The sequence below is a fragment of the Hetaerina americana genome, unplaced genomic scaffold, assembly GCF_022747635.1.
Source record: "Hetaerina americana unplaced genomic scaffold, ioHetAmer1.1.p SCAF_1, whole genome shotgun sequence".
Lineage (NCBI taxonomy): Eukaryota > Metazoa > Arthropoda > Insecta > Odonata > Calopterygidae > Hetaerina > Hetaerina americana.
Genome location: NW_027286069.1, coordinates 46,147,790 through 46,166,920, shown reverse-complemented (window position 1 = coordinate 46,166,920; position 19,131 = coordinate 46,147,790). Strand labels below are relative to the sequence as shown.

The 19,131-nt window shown below is 36.7% G+C and overlaps 2 protein-coding genes across 2 annotated transcripts; one reads left to right on the top strand and one right to left on the bottom strand.

Moving 5' to 3' along the window:
* Positions 1-2,199: 2,199 nt before the first annotated feature.
* LOC139691444 (neuralized-like protein 4) lies at positions 2,200-5,822 on the bottom strand. The gene is made up of 5 exons (XM_071589264.1): positions 5,451-5,822; positions 4,862-4,982; positions 3,724-3,897; positions 3,338-3,425; positions 2,200-2,514 (listed from the first exon to the last, which is right to left on the bottom strand). The coding sequence occupies exons 1-5, from the start codon at positions 5,758-5,760 to the stop codon at positions 2,356-2,358; spliced, it is 852 nt and encodes a 283-aa protein (XP_071445365.1). The 5' UTR covers positions 5,761-5,822; the 3' UTR covers positions 2,200-2,355.
* Positions 5,823-10,573: 4,751 nt separating this feature from the next.
* On the top strand, positions 10,574-17,567 carry LOC139691435 (zinc finger protein ZFP2-like). Its single transcript, XM_071589253.1, has 3 exons — positions 10,574-11,312; positions 11,477-11,657; positions 16,216-17,567. Exons 1-3 carry the CDS (start codon positions 10,848-10,850, stop codon positions 17,475-17,477), a joined length of 1,908 nt encoding a protein of 635 aa, XP_071445354.1. The 5' UTR covers positions 10,574-10,847; the 3' UTR covers positions 17,478-17,567.
* The last annotated feature ends 1,564 nt before the right edge of the window (positions 17,568-19,131 follow it).

The window sequence follows — 19,131 nt, the reverse complement described above, 5'->3', positions numbered from 1 at the left end:
AGGTTTGCTGATGACCAAGCTCTAGTTTGTCGCAATTCAACAATTTAGGAGTGTAAAAATCATTCACCTTAACCGGGATTCGAACCCGGATCCCTCGATGTCGGGTAGATTATTGTCAGTTAAGCTATCGAGGCGTCCACTTAATATCTGAAACTTTGGAATTGTGATGGATATGGGATGAGAATCAATGTAAATAAAACAAAGGTAATGTCGTTTTCCAGGAAGAGAAAGGCTAAGGGTAATATTAAAATAGAAGGACAAAAACTAGAGCAGGAGGAACAGTTTACGTATCTCGGAAGTATTTAGAACCAAAATGGTCAAAGTAGTTAGGACTTAAGGATAAAAATTGCACTAGGTAAAGAGGCTTTCACAAGGAGGAGATAGTTTATGACAGGGACGTTGAGTAAGGATATTAAGAAAAGACTCGTCAAAACTTTGACATGGACCGTAGCTATGTATGGCGCGGAAACGTGGTCACTGAAGCAGGAGGATAGTTGTAGATTGAAGGCTTTTGAAATGTGTGTGTGGAGAAGAATGGAGAAGGTGAAGTGGACCGAAAGGAAAACAAATGAGGAAGTGCTAGGTATGGTGGGCGACGTGAGGAGGTTGTTGGGAGAATCATAATGCGGCAGGAAAATGGATAAAAACATATTGATCGGCATTGGAATATTGATGACTGTAATAGAGGGGAAAATGTTAGGCAAAAGAGGAAGGGGCAGGAATAGGATAGGGATTTTGGATGGGATGAAGGTAGTAAGGAAGTATAGACTGATGAAGAGGGGCCTGTTGTTGAGTAGAATGTGGGCCATGTTTTAATATGAGAACAAAATATTTATTTGTTAGTTATGCCAATCCGATACCTACCTTAACCGGTAGATTTCGAGGAGCGATTAATTATTGAGCATATTTCATGATTTGTCTTCAGTTAGGTTCGTATACATGTATAAGAAAAGATTTATTTGTAATTCATTAAAGACTACTGTAGTATGAGAAACGAACGCTTATGACGTACAGTGATTATAATTCAACGATAATTAAAATCGTCATTATGGCTTGAGGTTGTCAAGCAAATATACCCAAACTATTTACGGGCCTTAGATTTAGCAAGAAAATCATTAAGCATTGCTAAATAATTTCAGAGGTTCTTTTTTATCGGTTTTCGGATGGGGCAAAGCTCAACTGACTATATGTATAGGAAAATATGTATAATTAATAAAAAATTGTGGTCTCGGGAATTGTGGTCGGGCTTTATGGAATTTGCATAACATATTGAAAAAAATATTCAATTTGTAATTCTACGCACTTCATTTAAAAAACACCGCCCATGTTTCTACGTTTAATAACCTGATGATGTGAATAACCTGATGATGACGTTCAACGTCAAACCTGGGTCGTTTTTTTGAATAAAGTATATGACATTACAAAGTCAATTATTTCATCTCATTTCAAAATTTATATGTAATTTGCTAAAATGAGGCACTTTAAAAAAGTCAGCTGGATAGACATCACCCAGGAAGTACATAAAAAAGTGAAATTTGGAAAAGAAGAAGTAGAATTGAATGCACAAATGTAGAAAAATCGTCAAAAACGTTAGAGTATCATTTTTTTAACATGGCAGAATATAATGCATGCAGAAATGTCAGTCGTTAGAAAAGACGCTTTTGCTAAGTCACTGGAAAAATTAACAAAATAAGAATACCGGGTAAAGTGCAATACGGTGCTCCGATAGCGGGGAGTTATCACGAAACTTTTGAATCTATATTTTCCAGTCTTATGAAAATGCGTCGAAAATGGAGAAAAAGTGGACCATTTAGCATAAGACGTTTTAAATAAGCTCTGCAGAGCCAGGCATGAAAGGCATAGCAACTTGATTCTTTCTGCGGAGAAGCGACTGTTGCTCGAAGTAGATATAACTTATTGACTAGGAAGCAGCAAATGAAACATTTCATGTGGAGTTTAGGTGAAAATCATGGATTACTGGAAGAGTTGACGAGAGGAACAGTAATTTCATTGGAATCTGGTGTTTGAGGTAGTTGCTAAAGAACCAAAGAGAGAAGAGAGACGTCTGTGTGTGTGTGTGTGTGTGTATATATATATATATATATATATATATATATATATATATATATATATATATATAACTACTTTTTTATGTAAAATAAAATAATAGGCTGATGAAACACCGTAATAATTAAAACTTTAGTTTGATTACTTGTTCCTAACACCGTGAATGAGTTTGAAATTTATTCAAGGAGTTCAAAACAATTTCTATATGGCAATGACAAAGTTAATGCAAATGAAAATAATTAGCTGTTAATCACTATTTTTTCCGAGTGTGAGAAGTAAAACTTTTCCTCAGGATACTATAGTTCCTTTCACTGCGTCGTACCAAACTTCAAATATTCCATGCACTGGTTGAGGAATGTTGGATACTGCGGGACCCAATTCGAGGCCATTTATGGTGAAGTGAATGCTTCCATTTTCACGACGCACTACACCCAAACGCTCACCTTCCTATGAGAAGAAAATATTTATACATTTAAAATTTGCCCGTTAAAAAATACAATATATTTCACATAAAAGTAACAGCTATCTTCAAAATTCTTAATCATGTGACAATATTCTCTTTCATGATAGATCATTTTAAACACATTTTAATGAAAATTACGTGTTTCTAATCAAACATTTTACCTGATAATTCTTCGTTTTTTTCAAAATATGGCTTTCCATATTAAATAGGAATATCCCAACATGATATTTTGTCATAAAATTAATGATAATACATTTCCATTGAATTGAAAAAATCAATAAATTTTATAACATTTAATTTAATTATGCCAATTTAACAAAACAATTGCTTTGACATTTCAGTTCAAATTAATTGATGTGAACGTATGACCTAATAATAGCCCAATTGGTTCTCAATTCATCGTATAGTTCAAAGTCAAATGTTTGATTCTATTTCTAGTTAAAGGATAATTATAAACACTTGAAACATGGTAGTTCAGTGGGCATAGTGCTGAGCTCGGGTTCAATCCCGGGTGACGCTTCGAATGTGTGATTTTTCGGATATCAGGCATTCCTTGGAACCCACAGGCGGCACAGGGAAGGGAACTGGCCCCTCTACCCTGATATGTGAATTTCACATGCAGTTGGACATATACAAGGTGACCTCTACCCTCACTTATGAAACCAAACTTCGGGATAACCGGTGGTTTTAAGTCAAAGGATTAAAAATATAACTGTAACCTGGTACGCTTCATATCTGCTCAAGAGAAAAATAATTATTAATTATACATGCACTCATAATTAATTTAGAACAAACATTTATACAAACCTGTATTTTATTTAAATCTCTGACGTATCCAGACAATTTAGTCCCAGCACTGTATATGGCATCATTATGATACACCCAAGTTCCGTTTCTAGAAAAAAAAATCGTTTTACATTCTCCTCTCTGATTCTTAACTATCTCCACTGGTAGTTATAAAATCTAATAATCACCTTCCATAAATTTATTTAGAGTAAAAATATGATCAAAAGGAAACAAAACTTTTTTCCTTGTTTTTTATGGTTTGGAATAATTAAAATTCGTTTCGATTGTTCAATAAAGAAAAAATACGATTATAATTCAACATTTTGAGATAAAATATTCAATCACTTTTTATTTCCCTAAAATATATTATTTCAAAGCAAATATAAGAATGGATTCTCAAAACTCACTTAAGGGTATGCATTGATGGAAGTATCTGGACAGTGTCAGGAGAATGAGTCATTACACCCAAAGCGAAGCAATGATTTTGTTTCACGGTCCTCTTGTCCAGCCTCACCTCGAATAACTCGTCGTTCCTCAGTGGGCGATGAGTGAATACCACAGCATTCAAAGGGTCATTTATACTGCAGGGAAAGAATAACCAATTTCAATTACATCCAGAGATATCTCTATCATCCAGAAAAGGATATTTTTGAGTTGAAACGCGCGCACTCGCCATAGATAATGTACTCATTATTGATAATATAGTAGAATTATTAGCTCATCCTATTCCATAGCTACTTCACTTGCTTTGCATTATCTTTTCTATCAGTATCCAACATTACATTGTCAATAAAAGCCCTACATCCAGTTTCCTGCAATTCAGAATTTCTCCTAACGTTAGTTTATCCCCCCTCCCAATGCATAATCGCTTACGTTCCTTCCCATTAATGTTCCCATTCCATTTATCTAAGCTGCCTCACATAAAAATTCTAGTATCTACGGTTATTATCTCGCCTAACTGACAAAGTTTCCGAGACAATCGAAACACTATCCATATGATCGTTTTCACGAATTTCTTGACATCTTGGCTCAAAGTCCTTCGCATTAACTCTCTCCCATTTTCCCATTTGTTAATGCTTCTTTACCTTGCAATTCTTCTGATGTTCCAACTACCGGGACCAACATGGTCAAAACACTTCCAAAACTGGAAAACTATTTAGCTTATCACGTTTATACCCCATAATTTTAGCGTTAATCTTGGCCATCCTGTTTTTACAAAACCTCATTTTTTTTATTTGCGTGTTTCTCATCTCATGCCTAATACTCTGCTTTTATAATGTGTTCCGTAAAAATGGTAGCCCTTGGCTGGCAATCTTAAGCTTCGGATCCACAATTTTAAAATTGTATTATATTTATCATATTGTCTCAATTGAAGATAGTACATGTATATTTGCATTCTTCGCCACATATCTGAGGATTTTTAGCAATGAATTGAATTATTGGTTCCACAAATCGAGCATAACGAACCCTCAGTACTTTGGTAAAGTTTGTCTGTCATTAGAGATATCATCGCCGTAAAAATAAAACGGAAGCCATAAAACTCACTCTATTTTTTGTACGGAGCGGCCGTTGTCACTTATTATGGCATTTTTTCCATGCCTGGGGTGAAACCTTAATCGATCACCCGTATCAGCGCCGGACACACCAGATCCATTTCCTGGAACTTCTGCAATGGAAAACGACCATAAATTATATTACTCCTCAACTTTGAATATGACGTTTATGGAATTCCAAGACAGACTTAGAGTTAGATGTAAATTCATAGCGACGAATCAACTATTTATGCGATGCTAATATAATAATTTAATACTTTTTCCCTATCCAATAGACTCAATGTGCGAAAAAGCGGAATGTCGGGGACATTACAAAAACAAGTTTACTCTGGTATTATCCGACTAATTTCTTGTCAGATTCTTAAGTCACATAATTTAAATATACAATTCATTTCATGCCATGGATCAACATTTTAGGCTCGTTTAATCGCTCTCTGGACTCCCGATAAAACTTTCCTCGTGCGAAGGTTGTTCGTTCAATCAAATCATCGGGATTACTCCGTGATGTCAAATGAATTATTCTGAGGAGTTGTGTAAACGGTTCTTTCGGATCGAAGGCGTGCGCCCCTTTGCCTCCTCACCTTTGACCACCACTCGGACGTGCATGATCCCCTTCCCATCGCACTCCACGCTCCCCTGCGACGCCTCCAGCTCTAAGATCCCTCCCGCCGACTTCCCCGGGTGCACCTTCCGGGCGGAGAACGTCCGCAACCATTCCCCGCTGCTGTGGTTCAATTTACGGCTGACGGACAATGTGAACACGTCGCCCGTGCCCTCCGTGTCACTGCAAACGCCGCCCTCCGGCTTCACCTCCTGCTCTGCGCCGCTGCGGATCACACTCGCCGATCCCAGCAGCAGTGCGAGCATCAGCGCGGACATTCTTCCAATCATTGCCCCGTGAATGGGACGGTCTGCCCCTTGAGGATGCTGGGAAGTTCTTTTCCTTTGAACTTAATCTCATAGCGTTTTATAGCCTTCCTTTCCAAATGTGGCAATGTTCCGCGTCGTTTGGCTAGAGTTCTAAGAAACGATCTGATTTGACCGATGGTGGGTTTCTTTTATGCTTTTGAAAGTATATTTCCCCGCTCATACTTCCGTCATTGAGTTTGATATAATGACATATTTGAATGCTGAGTATATTTGGATATGGTTTTCCGTCACGGCTGTATTTCCGTTTGCATATGATGGAATCAAACGGAGTTATAATGAAACGACCTTTACTTCTTTAGGCATTAATGTACCGTCTGAACTTGAACTGATATTTCAACATGCCAAAAATAATCCGTTTAAATGTAGCCAATTTCCATTTTCTAAACGTTTTTGTATTCTATTAAAATTCTCCTCCCTTGATGGAGGATATTCAAAATGTCGTTTTCAGGATCTGGCGTCTGAAGAAGATCATAATCGATGCAGGGAGGATGGGCAGCTTAAAAAAACCTCCCTTAAAAATAAATTGAAACTTTCAAACATTCTTCTAATTCGGTCTTAATTTTTCCGAACGTAAATGCAGATAAAGTTTTCCCGAATTTTTTTGTAGTTCATTTTCAAATGTGTCTGAAATCATCCCTGGCGGCGGCCTGCAATGCCATCAACAGTGTTTCTCGTAATACTATTCGTCTCCCTTTTGGCCTTCGTCAATTAGCGAATTATATTGTATCATAAGACGAATATATAATAAATTTGTAATAATTTTTAAATATTTTGCGTTAACAGTTTCGCCTGAATATAAAATTTGTGGACTTTTTGGACTAAACTATGAATGAAGGAGACTATCGTCTAGACTGACTTTTCGGTTCCATGATGGAATTAAAAATAATGGAGTAGTGACGAAAAGGAAATCACTTCTTCAAGCAAATATTTACCCATGTTGCTTGAAGTCAGACAAAGGAATAAAATATCAGTGGAATTGGATCCAGTTTCCAAATTACATCGTCCTTAAAACTCCTGGATAGAAATTAAAAAATAGGGGTTCCAAAAATGTCACGTCGGAAATGTGGAGATATATTTGCACGGAATCATAGAAGGTATGCGACTTTTGAAAACGTTTTATAAATTTAGTTGTCTTTGATGGCTAATGACTTCTATGCGAATCTTTGAAATACGTTTCACTTCTAGGAGGATTTGATTGAATATCTAATAAGGAGTATTAGCTGTTTTATACTTCATTATTTTTCAAATAAACCTTGGCCGTGGAATAGCCTGAGAGGAGAAATTTATCTAGTGAACCTTCTCTACGCTAGATAAGCCTATGTTATCGCAGAGGTAGATTTCGCGAATGCGTAATCTGAATGAAGGAGTAGCACTAGGCTATGCATGAGTTCAATTTTTGGCCTGAGTGAATGACTTCGAATCCCAGTGGAAAATTTTGGACGATAAGTATGGCATGAATGTGTGTAGCGAACCAAAGGTTCATGCGAAGTTGACATAAGAAAGGTTCTCCAGCTTTCCTGCTTCAGCTACATTGTGCTGGTTCGGTAAGTACCACATAGTAACCATGAATTCCTTGGTGGTGATCGGTTTATAAGATTTTAATTATATATGACCGACGTGCATCTTCCCACTATAGTAGCAAGAAACGCTAAAAGTCTGTGTAACATAGCTAGTTTAGCGGGGTTTAGTATGTATAGATACTTTTGACTTATGTGAATGTTTAATGGCCGTTCGCAGTGGGAATGTATTATATATAATATGAAATGGGAATGAAAGATGAAATGCCAAGGTAATTAGGGCATTAAAACTTCTAAAAATATCTATGGCATTAGGTTTGCTCATTGTCATACTCTAAATTAACGTGGTGAACTAAAAGGATTTTTGATTTGACTAAGTATGACGAAAATGGAAAGCAAATAAATTCACTTTAAGAACTACAAAAAATGACAATGTTGAGCAACTTGTACTCCAAAGCATACGTATTTATATATTGAGTTATGGAGACAAGAATAACGCAATGTAATACATTTTCAATACAAAATTTAGATCGTATTTATACATGTATGATTTTTATACGCTTTTACAATTAGAAAATGTCGCATTTCAACCTATTTCTGAAATTTTATCAACCAAAGAAGGACGATGGTATACGAGTACATATATATTTCCATACAATGAGGTGTCTGAAACCACTTGATGAAACTTTCAAATAAATAATTCTATAAGGATGCATGAGAATTGGCTCAGAAGGCTATAAAAATGCCATTGTCCTTCGGCAGCTAGGATAGAACTATGACTAAAAATTAAATAATTAACTTACAATCACAGGAAATGGTTCATTATACTCACGGAAAATTTTTTTTCATATTCATAGCTCCACCCAGGAGAGCTTAGTTGGAACTGGGAGAGTTTGTCCGAAATTTATTCTACTATTGACATATCCTGGTGCTTATCATAAAACTTATTTAAAAAATTAGTTTCCTAGCAAGGTCTTATTCGCAACTTGATGATTACGATAGTGAGATATCTAGATGCTAAAATCACTATTGATTCTAATACAACCCAATTTTTTAAACATAATTCCTAAAAAATAAAAACATGACAGATTTATAGCTATAAAATAATTAAAATTAGCTGTATATGCTGGTAATTTGGTAGACGTTTTGGTAACTTGGTTGATAGTTTCTGGCGCGAGAGGCCATTTTCCCCAAAGGGGAAAGGTTGACTTTCCCTCCCTGATTCATCCTCGAACGGCACTTGGTCTTCCGCTCATAAGCAGAAGTGCGAGGAACTCAAAAAAAGCATAAGTACCTGTACTGGGACGAAGGCTATCTGGATTAGCTACGCACTTTCTAACTAACATCCGTGTGGACTAAAAACAGTGAATATTAAGTTATTGCCTCAGGTATTAGCTTATTAGCAATAATATCGTGTTTGGAAGGGTGCGTATTTAGATTGTGTTTTTCTATCTTTTCTTTTTCGTTTGCTTCATGATGCTTCATTTCAGTGAGAAGGATGGAGAAGTGAACAAAAGAGTGCTTAAGCGAAAATAAGTATAACATAGGTGAGCTTGGAAAGACGGACAACTTATCTGGAACTAGTTTATGCCTCTCAGACTGTACAGGTGCAGAATGATTCGAGAGTTGGAATGGACAGTGCTGGACAAAAGAGTAAGACAAGTATGTCCATTATCACTTCTTCGCAGCACTATATCTTCGGAGGAAATGGTAAGCGAGGCAAGGGAAGGGCTGAAGGCTGGAGTGAAATAGGTGAGGAACTCTTCAAATCAGATTTGTTGATGGTCAAGCGTTAGCTCGCACGTTAGCCATAGGTTTACAATCATTACGTAACACGTTTCAGAATCGGTGTGACCTATTTACATCTAGATTGATATATTATCCCGAAAGCATTCACAACGACGCGTTACAGGGGCATTGGGTTAACAGTCATTCACCTACTACTCCACTATTACCACATACATGTGGCACACCGCGATCCACCGCAAGGGCACGTTGAAGGGAGCCGACCGGACACTAATTTTGTAACAACATTCTTTACGAATATTAAACTGTTAGGAACTACACCACGAATTGTCATTAGAAGACATATAAGGGAACCAATTAAAAAGGCCGGGCTCACAGGCAAAACAGTCACAAATTACCAATCAGCATTCTACTCATGTAAAACGGACAATTCACGAATACATTATTTCTACACCTTCCTCTACACGACACCCCATCCTTGTAGTGAATTGAAGGAAATGTAACTCGTATGTTTATAAATATGTTCGCCTGAGTGTACCCGTTTGAGTTGTTGCTGTGAATATGGCGCGGGAAAAACGACTGCTTGAATGTATCTGTTGGGCAGGCCATTTTTATGTGACGTCTTTCCTGGCGATGTCATTGGGGGCTGAATGATATCTTGTATGCTGGATGTAAAACCAAACTATTGGCATCTTTGCAATAGGTTTAACCGGGTACTTGAGTCTGCGCATATCTAAAGGTTCTCATCCCAGATCTGGTAGGAAATATGTGACGCTTTGTGTTCTTTCGTATGAATTTTTCACAAATTTGGCTGTCATTTTCCGTACGGGATGTGAACTAATTATCAGGAAACAAACATAATGGAATTCTCAAATGGGCAGGCAAGGCAGAATGAAGGTAGTAGGGGAAGGATAAACATTAAAGTTGGGGAAAAAAACTGGAGCAGGTAAAAATATTTAGCTATTTAGAAAGTGCTTTGGAGGAGGGAGGACATATTAGTAGATGCATAACAAGAATTACATTAGGTAATGGAGCGGTTAAAAAGAGGCATGACTTGATGATAAGCCAAGTACAGACGTAAATAAAAGTTTAATTGAGTGTAGTTCTGTGCGGCTCGAAAACTTAAGTCCCTGAGGCAAGAGAATAAGCGGTCTTAGATGTTCTTTCGGGATGTGGGTGTGGACGAAGTAAAATGGACGAACAGCAAAATCAACGTTAAAGGTAAGCATGGTAGGAAAGTGATATGGCTTGTAGGGGAAATTCTAAGGCAGGTCAAGTAGATGCAGGAGACATGGAAAGACAATCGAGTGCTGACCACGGTAATAGAGGGGAAAATTCTGGGAGAACGAGGAAGAGGAACGTAAATAATTGACAATTTGATTGGATTTAAGGGCGGTTGACAGTATGTAAAGCTAAAGAATGAGTAATAATAATAGTTAGTATAGTAGTGTACTGTACCATTATCCACCAATTACCTACCTAATGACGAGAGACAACTGCTAAAAGAATTCTCAGCTTGCGCAATAATCCGCAACAGGTAACTCACCGACAACTGGTGACATCTGACATCGAATTGTTGAAGCAGAACCAGTAGGACTAGTTTTGGGCGACTGGTTTGCTTTGAAAGAGACGTAGTAAATATCGTAGCGAAGGGCAACTCCTCGATTCTTGGAGATACAATTTAATTTATATGAATACATTGCGAGGGTATAATTAAAATGGATTAATTTAGGGGTCAAAGCAGAAGAGGCAGATTGATATTGTTAGGCGTGACAGGCCATCGAAATGTGTAATCTCGCCTCAGAATTTTCTACCGAACTGGAAGTGGAATCAGGAAAGTGTTTGAAAAATTTTGTGTGTCCTCAATGTAACGAATGCTTCAAGTATCGGAGGCATTATGAAAAGCATGTTGAAGGCCATAAACAAAACAATTGTAAATACTGTGGCAAGTTATTTACAATACGTAAAAAACTTGCTGCTCACCTTTACAATGAGCATAAAATAGTATTAAAAGTGTCGAAGTATTGCTGCCAATTCTGTGATCGAAGTTTCGTGAAGAAATTGTCACTTTACCAACACTCACAGCTTCATGCTGCCGGTAAACACGTATGTCTATGTTGTGGAATGTTTTTTAGTGAATTTAGTGACTATGTCAACCACCAAGAAAAGCATAAATACGAAAAACCCTTCAAGTGTGAAAAATGCGAAGAAAAATTTTCTAGACGGCAACAGTTCCTGTTACATGTGAAGGTAAAATGAATCGGTGGATTATTATGTAGCCTTGTCTTTTATTCTAATGTTTGTTTATTTTAGGGCCATGAAATATACCAGTGCCTAACATGCGATTGAGGTTGTTCTGCCCATGGGTGGATTATTTTGTGGCCTTAACTTTAATTATAACGTTTTTTTTTCAGGGCCATGAAAAATACCAATGCCTGACTTGTGAGGAAGGTTTTTCTGCCCATTTTAAATTGGCTGAGCATAAAAGGAAAGGTCACAATATTAAGCCATTGAATGCAACGCATGAGTGTGAGAAATGCCACAGGTCATTTCATCTGAGGAGTGCATTGGTGCTACATCAAAGGGTACACAAAGGTAACGATTTAGTTCATATATATTCTTGCTGATGGCGTCAAATGTTAACAGTCGCAAGTAATTGCAACTCTAGCCGTTGCGATTGAAAATACGCACGCATTATATAATAATCTTAAGTAATGCTTTACATAGTGGATGCAAATATGTTACCCCAACGTACAAGTATCTCTACGCATATGAATTATGTACAGCATGCACATCGTATCCATATATTTATGAAGCTGCGACATTGACATCGACATCGATGAAAGATCTGTCTTAAATTTGGTCAGGTCCCCTGGGTAACCATGTCCAACATCAGTTATTAGCGGCTATTATATTCCAAAGGCAACATGAAAAAGACAGACTCTAATAAGACTGACGAAAATTTCAACAGGTCTTGTGATGCTGTTAGTCACATGGAGAACTAGAGATGAATTATTGAGCGATCAGGAGAAATTGTTTATTAAATTATTTGAATGTCGTGAGGAAATTGTTCCTCTGTTGGTTATTTATGATGATATTTTTTTTATGGATAAACTGCATATTTACAGTGATACTCACATCATGTAGAATGTTGTTTAAGTTGGGCATTGTCATCAAAACTCATAACTTGTACAGGAATAGAGAATGCAATATTGACTAGATTACCAACAGTGAATTAACTTTTCTGCAAAGATATTTAAATAATCAATTCTTGTTATGAATATTTGTGAGTATTATGATGAATATTTAGAGAATTTACTCAGTCGATTCATTGAAATTTGTACCTTTGCAAGTAATGAGATGTGAATATTCGTTTCTTACACAAAATAATATTGACAAGATAACATTAACCTCAGTTAACCATTTCGACATTATTATGGTTGTCAGATGTGTTCTGGACTGATAAAAATTTCTTCTCCTCTTATTGCTAGAGGCCATATATAATAGAGTAATTTGACAGGTTTTGCTAAATTTAAAATATAGTACAAATACAGTGGTGCATATTGGTAGTACTCAGAATAACCAATTTTCAGTCATTCATTTGTGTTGTTTTACTTGATCATTGATGACATTCATATAAGTTTGAATATTTAGTATAAGATATATGCAGTAAACTATTTGGGTTTTTAGTGTTAGACCGATATGATTAATATAAAGTATTTTGAAAACCAGATCATGCACTTTGAAAACCAGATCATGCTTGGAATCATTTCAATGTGATGATGGATGAAACATGATGTAACCAAAACAATGATAAATGAAATTAATAATTAACTTTTGTCAATGTCAAAGTCGGAGGTTTTAGTTGATTGTAGTAAATCATGCTTCATTTGAAAAACTGGCAAAATGCAGCAGTTTAAAAGTTGGAAAACATGCTACGTCATGCTAGTATAGCTAACAAAATATATTTTTTTTTATTTTTCAGCATCGTTTTTTCCCTCTGTATCTTACTGTATAAAAGGAAAGAATACTAATGTGACACAGTGTTTCATCCTAAAAGAGTAGGAAATACTCTGGATTAATACAAGGGTTGCTTGAAAATTTCTCGGAATGGAATAGAAATAAATGACTTACCTCAGTGAATATATTTATTTTTCATATTAGTCTCCCTGTACTCTAATGCACTTGGTCCAGCAATGTTCCAATGTCTTGATCCCATCTTGAAAATTAGATTCCTTCAGGCCTGCAAAATACCCGTCTACTTCCGCTGTTAGTTCTTTGTTTGAAGAGAATGTCTGTCCACCTAGGAAAATGTTGAGCTTGGGGAAGAGATGGAAATCTGATGGAGCCAGATCAAGCAAATAAGGCTGACGTGGCAACATCATATCTTAGTTCACCTATTTTTGTCATGGCAATGACACTTGTGTGTGGGCGTGCATTGTCTTGATGAAAGATGACTTTATTCCTTGCCAAAAATGGCCTTTTTTGTGTATCTTTTGCTTTAGTTGGTCCAAGAGATAAGTGTAGTATTGTCCGGTAATTGTTTGACCAGTGGGAAGATACTCTTTCAGCAGAATCCCTTTCCCATCCTAGAAAACTAAAGCCATCACCTTTCCACGTGACCGTATTGCCTTTGCTTTCTTTGGTGGTGGTAAATCTGCTTGTTTCCACTACTTTGTCTCCTTTTTTGTCTCTGGGTTGTAGTAGCGGACCCAAGTTTCATCTGTGGTCATGAATGGGTGCAGAAAATTTCGTTGGTTGCTCTTTAAACTGGTCAAACATTGTTCGGAAATTTCCATTCTGATTCATTTGTGATCCTGAGTCAAGAGTCATGGCACCCATCTAGCAGATAATTTTCTCTTATCCAATTCTATTGTTAAAATATGATATGCTTGTTCAGATGACATCCCCACAGCTTCAGCGATTCTCCATGACCATTTTTTGCACTTTGGCAAAAATTTCTGGGTTAGTGGCTCATTTTGGCTGACCACTACACAGATCATCATCTAAGCTGTCCTGACCAAACTTGAACTCGTTTATCCACTTGGTAACAGTTGAATATGAACAAGCAGAATGAACAGTTGAATATGAACCACCAGTGTGTTCTGAAAGTCGGCATGAATTTTCTTTGCTTTAATACATTTCTTTACAAAGTATTTAATCACTGCTTGAATCTCAATTTTTTCCATCTTCACAAATGACTACACTGGAGTAAAAACAGAGAGGCATCCACACCAGAGACCTCCTCCCAGAGCACTCAAGAGTGCATTACATGTTAACCCATTAAGGTTTACCTATTACTATGAGAGAAACTTGTGCTAGTGGTGGCATCTGATGGTGATTCTGAGAACCTTTCAAACTACCCTCGTACCATGCAAGACTGGCTGAACTAGATGAGCTAGACCACTTTATCTAGTGCCTATCTTCCTAATGTCTTCTCTACTCATGTGTTTTATCTGTTAACTGCCATTACTTGTGTTTTGTTTATTTTCATATGCACCAGTTTCCACCATTCATTTCTTCATGTTTCTATCAACTCTTCCTCACTGTATGCCTGTATGTTAATGTAACAATGAACTTTATTATTTCTCAACTTACCTTATCACCTCTTTCTCTATACCTATGCATTTAAAAGTACAGGCATTAAAGAACATTTGTTTGGAACTCATGGCTGTATTTTGACCTTTTGGTGGTATAACGTAGCAGTAATTGATTGCTTGCGGGTCAAAAGATCATTTGCTAAATTTAATGTGTAGTTTGTGTAGCATACTTATTTGGAATGCCCCATTGTTAAGTTCTGATTTTTGTTCCATGTGAATGGAGAGTTCAGTATTGCATTTTTATTTTTAGATTAAAAATCATGGCCATTATTGAACTTAGATGCTTTAAGTGTAATAAAAAATTTTCTATCCTTTTTTTATAGTAGTTACTTATTTGCCTGACAAATATGTTTTGAGTCCTCCGCTAAGAAAAAAAAAACTTATAAGTTTAAATATGCTATGTGAAATTTATTGCTGCTTAGAGTACACAATACAACCATTTTAAGTATGTAGTTCCACTTTACCCTTTGAGTGCTCTTCATAATTGCCTAATTTTGTGCAAAAATTGCCTATTTCAATGAGATATTCAGAAGTTATGAAAAGTATCGGTAAAAACAATATAATTTGTTTAAAATTTTACGAGTTATGGTAAACACACTATCCTTTTGTAAGCATTGTGCCTTGAAGGAATTAAACGAAAAACTTGTAGCAGTAAAATTATTATACTACTCTGATGCAGAGAGAGAAGAGCTTTTGTTGTGTTTACTGCTCATAAGGGGATATCCCGAGAACCTCAGCAGTGCAGCACTCAGTACTTCTGCAGTAAACAAAATCCTTTGTATTCGAAAGGTCTGACTCATTATCAGAGGATGTCAGGTCCATATCTCTCCAAATGATGGGGTGAAATGTTTCAAGGATGCTCCTTAATGCCATTGACTGGAACACAGGACCCAAGATGCAGCATTTTGAATTTTGGCAGCAGCGTCCCATCATGGGGAAGACTGGTTCATGTCTGATGTTATAAGGTCCCCTACTTTCATATCCATGATAGGTTTCTATCCCTCCTGGTGAGGGTGTCAGTGTTAAAAGAGAGCTATGAACCTACTCTCCTGAGAGACCAGAAAAATTTCTAATGTTATACCAAGCAGTTGAGAAAATGTTCATTAGGAAATGCTTCCTTCCTTCCAAACTGGATAGAGTTTTGATGATTTTTTTGTGATGGTAAATCAAAATGGAAAGGACTATTTAAAATTATAGAAAAATGGAAGTATGGAAGTGAGCATTTAAATTGGAAAATTGGTCATCTTGAAATGGTTAGTAAAACTTATTTAATGAGGCACAAAAAAATAGAATGAAGTAAGATATAAAGAGAATAAAAATAAGAATCATTCAATTTTCATGAGCACGTATAGTCTTTGAGAATGAGTTGCATAAACCAAAGGTGGCCTTTTTTTTGGAAAATTCATCAGCCTTACTCACAGTGACTTTGGTACTAAAAGGTTTAACCAGTGCATTATGCTTAGACAAAATTCATTTATTTAAGTGTAGCTATTATGAAAAAGTATGTGATAATGATTTGGAGTAATTTGCCTTACTTTTCATGTACATTGCAGGAGAGGAATATTTTAATTGTGCAGACTGTGGTAAGGATTTCAACTCTAGAAGATCTTACTCAAAACACCTTAAATCTGTTGCACATGGCACAAGGAAAGAGAAAAACATGGCAAAAATTGATATGTTCATTTGTGATGTTTGTGGTAAAATATGCAAAGAGAAGTATGCATTGTCCTTGCATGTCATCAGAGTCCACAGCAAAGAAGAACCAAAGAAATGTAACTTTTGTGATTACAGGACTACGTCCAAAGCAAATTTGAAGAGGCATATGGAATTCCATACTGGAGACCGTAAATTCATCTGCGAGTGCTGTGGTGCTTCATTTTACATGTTATGTACTTTGAAAGAGCATTACCTATATGTGCATTCAAATGAGAGAAAGTTTCAATGCTCCATGTGTAGTAAAAGTTTTAAAAGGAAATGTGGCCTTAACCGTCATATGCTGAATCATTCTGAAAGTAGACCATATGAATGCCATTGTGGCCAGACATATAAAAGAATGTCTCATCTTAAGAGACATAAGGAATCTTCTCATGGTCTTGTTTCTCAGCGTAGTAACCTCTGTAGACTAAGATGTGATGGTTCTGGGGGTTTTGTGCCTGTTGTTGAGGAAGGTGGTATTAAGGCAAGAAAAAATATGTCCAAGGCTTTAAGTACTGTACCTGAAGCAGTGACGACGAATGAGGATAATGTTAAAATAGAGTTTCTAGTAACCTCACACAATTCATATTCTGCTGAAGGGTCCAAATTGGTTTTATCTTCCACACAAGGAGTCGAATCCACTTCTTGCCCCATTATACCTAACATTCATATAGAATTGAATTCAAGCAGTTCCTCTGCAATTTCCAAAAAATCAGATGAGCTTAAATTAATGAATGAGACTCCGAGCATAAATCATTTGCTGGCAGGTAATAGTTCTTTGTTTCAAAGAACCAGCAGAATGCTATCACCAGTTGAAGGTGGTGTAGCAACTGAAGACTTGCCATCAAGTACCCTATCTGATGTCCCCTTTGATGGATCCCCTCCTGAGAAATCTGATTATATGCAGAATGCATGTCAAAATATTGAAGGTATTTCACATTATCAGATAGTCTCTGATTCTTCTCCCTCTGAGCTGGTGCATTTCATTCAAGAGTCTCATGTTAATATTCCTCTAATTGATTTACTTCAAGTGGTCACGGGAGGGAATGCATTAGTGGAGGACAACATGGTTTTATTGTGTGTTTCCTCTTTGCCTGTGGAGGCTATAACTGATCAATGACAATAGAATTTAGTGTTATTAAAACCTCACAAATGTTTGTTAATGTATTGTTGTTGAATAAGTTTGTATTTATTAATTAATATACTTGTTATTTGTTTACACATGATCCATTTATTTTACTATGAAATTGAAATTATCGGTTACTTAAATTTTTTCTAAATAATTCTTTGGCTTTGGAACCTTTCAGTTCATGAACTCGGACATTTTCCTTGGCTTTTTTTCCTCAAGTAAATTTTTGAAGATGTAATGATTAGTTCAACTTGTTGGAATGATATGACAAGTCATTACTTTGCTTCTCAGATGTGCTCACATTTACGATTTACTTTTTAAATCTCTACTTTTCATTTAAGTGTTTAGGGGATGTCAAACGGGAAACAGTGCCTTGTATTAGTAAATTATTTGCCACAATTAAGGAAGATAACCTGCTGAATACTGTGATACTGTTCTTGAACCTCAGCGGAGAATGGGTTTTTGAGGTGGCTAACATACTAGTTTCCCACCCAGAGGGCTAGGGTTCGAATCCCAGTGGCGACAAATGTTTTTCAGTGATGTCCAGATCTGATACTTGCGGTGCTTAATGGAGGGCACTTTGAGTTAGTACGGCATCCATCGGATAGGATGTTAAGCTGTGGACCCCTTGGCACCTTTCGTTAAGATAAAACCAATGCTGATGCCGGGTTTCCCTCCACCCTTCATCTTTCCCATCCTTCCTCAATGGCAAAAATGACCTCAGCTGTCAGTTGCCTCCCCTAAAAACCATTAATACTACTTGAACCTTAGCCCTTCTTCCCTGTTATATACTTCTGAGCATCTGTGAAAGAAGGTTTCATAAAATGAAAGTTTTTAATGGATATTTAAGAGTTAACCTATTCTAAATAGTTAGGTCTTCTTCTGTGACTTCCGTGCCACTGCTGAATTTTCACTTTGCACAGATTTTGTGAGATGATAACTGGAAGGACCCACTGCCAGACATCACAGATAGCATACTGAGCCAAAGCCCATAGTTGCCAGGAATAATTATCCCTAGAGTACCCATCATCGTTTCATTTCAAATGAAAAGGTTTCCGATTGCATTTATCAAGTGTTTTTAACGTGTCACTATCACTCAATGGTCACCTCACTAGGGTCAGATACCTTGGCAGCCAATGAGGAACAGATGCTGCATGGACTACCTTTTTTTCTCTCTCTAACCCTTCTCTATCCAACTCTAACTAGCTCTAACCCTTCAATCTATCTGGCATGGTTGACTTTACCAGTAGCAAATACCATTGCTCCCACCAGCACAGCTTCAGCGCTCATCAGAAAATTGACAATTGTCTCATTTAAAATCACAATTTATGACAATTCAAAATAGATAGCAAACAGCAATGGGAACAGTTTGAGTGAAGAATAAAAGCACATTGATTAAGCCCACCCAAAGCTTATTATACATTCTTCAACTTATTGAAACATGAACCCTCTTCAGCTCACTAAGCCTCAACTCATCCATCCACTGATGTTCATAAGAGCACACTTGTGACAATCAATCAATGAAATTTTCAACTGCTGGCTTTTGAAGATTCAAAAAATAATTCACGAGTGTGTATTAAGAACCCTACCAATAGTATTGATCATCATCACCATACATTTTCTCATTTTTTGTGGAAGGGAAGAG

Coding starts and splice junctions, on each gene's coding strand:
- LOC139691444 (XM_071589264.1), bottom strand. CDS start 5,760: ATGATTGGAAGAATGTCCGCGCTGATGCTCGCACTGCTGCTGGGATCG. Junction 4,983..5,450: donor CGTCCGAGTGGTGGTCAAAG/GTGAGGAGGCAA, acceptor TTTCCATTGCAG/AAGTTCCAGGAAATGGATCT. Junction 2,515..3,337: donor GAGATTTAAATAAAATACAG/GTTTGTATAAAT, acceptor TTCTTCTCATAG/GAAGGTGAGCGTTTGGGTGT.
- LOC139691435 (XM_071589253.1), top strand. CDS start 10,848: ATGTGTAATCTCGCCTCAGAATTTTCTACCGAACTGGAAGTGGAATCA. Junction 11,313..11,476: donor AGTTCCTGTTACATGTGAAG/GTAAAATGAATC, acceptor TTTTTTTTTCAG/GGCCATGAAAAATACCAATG. Junction 11,658..16,215: donor ACATCAAAGGGTACACAAAG/GTAACGATTTAG, acceptor TGTACATTGCAG/GAGAGGAATATTTTAATTGT.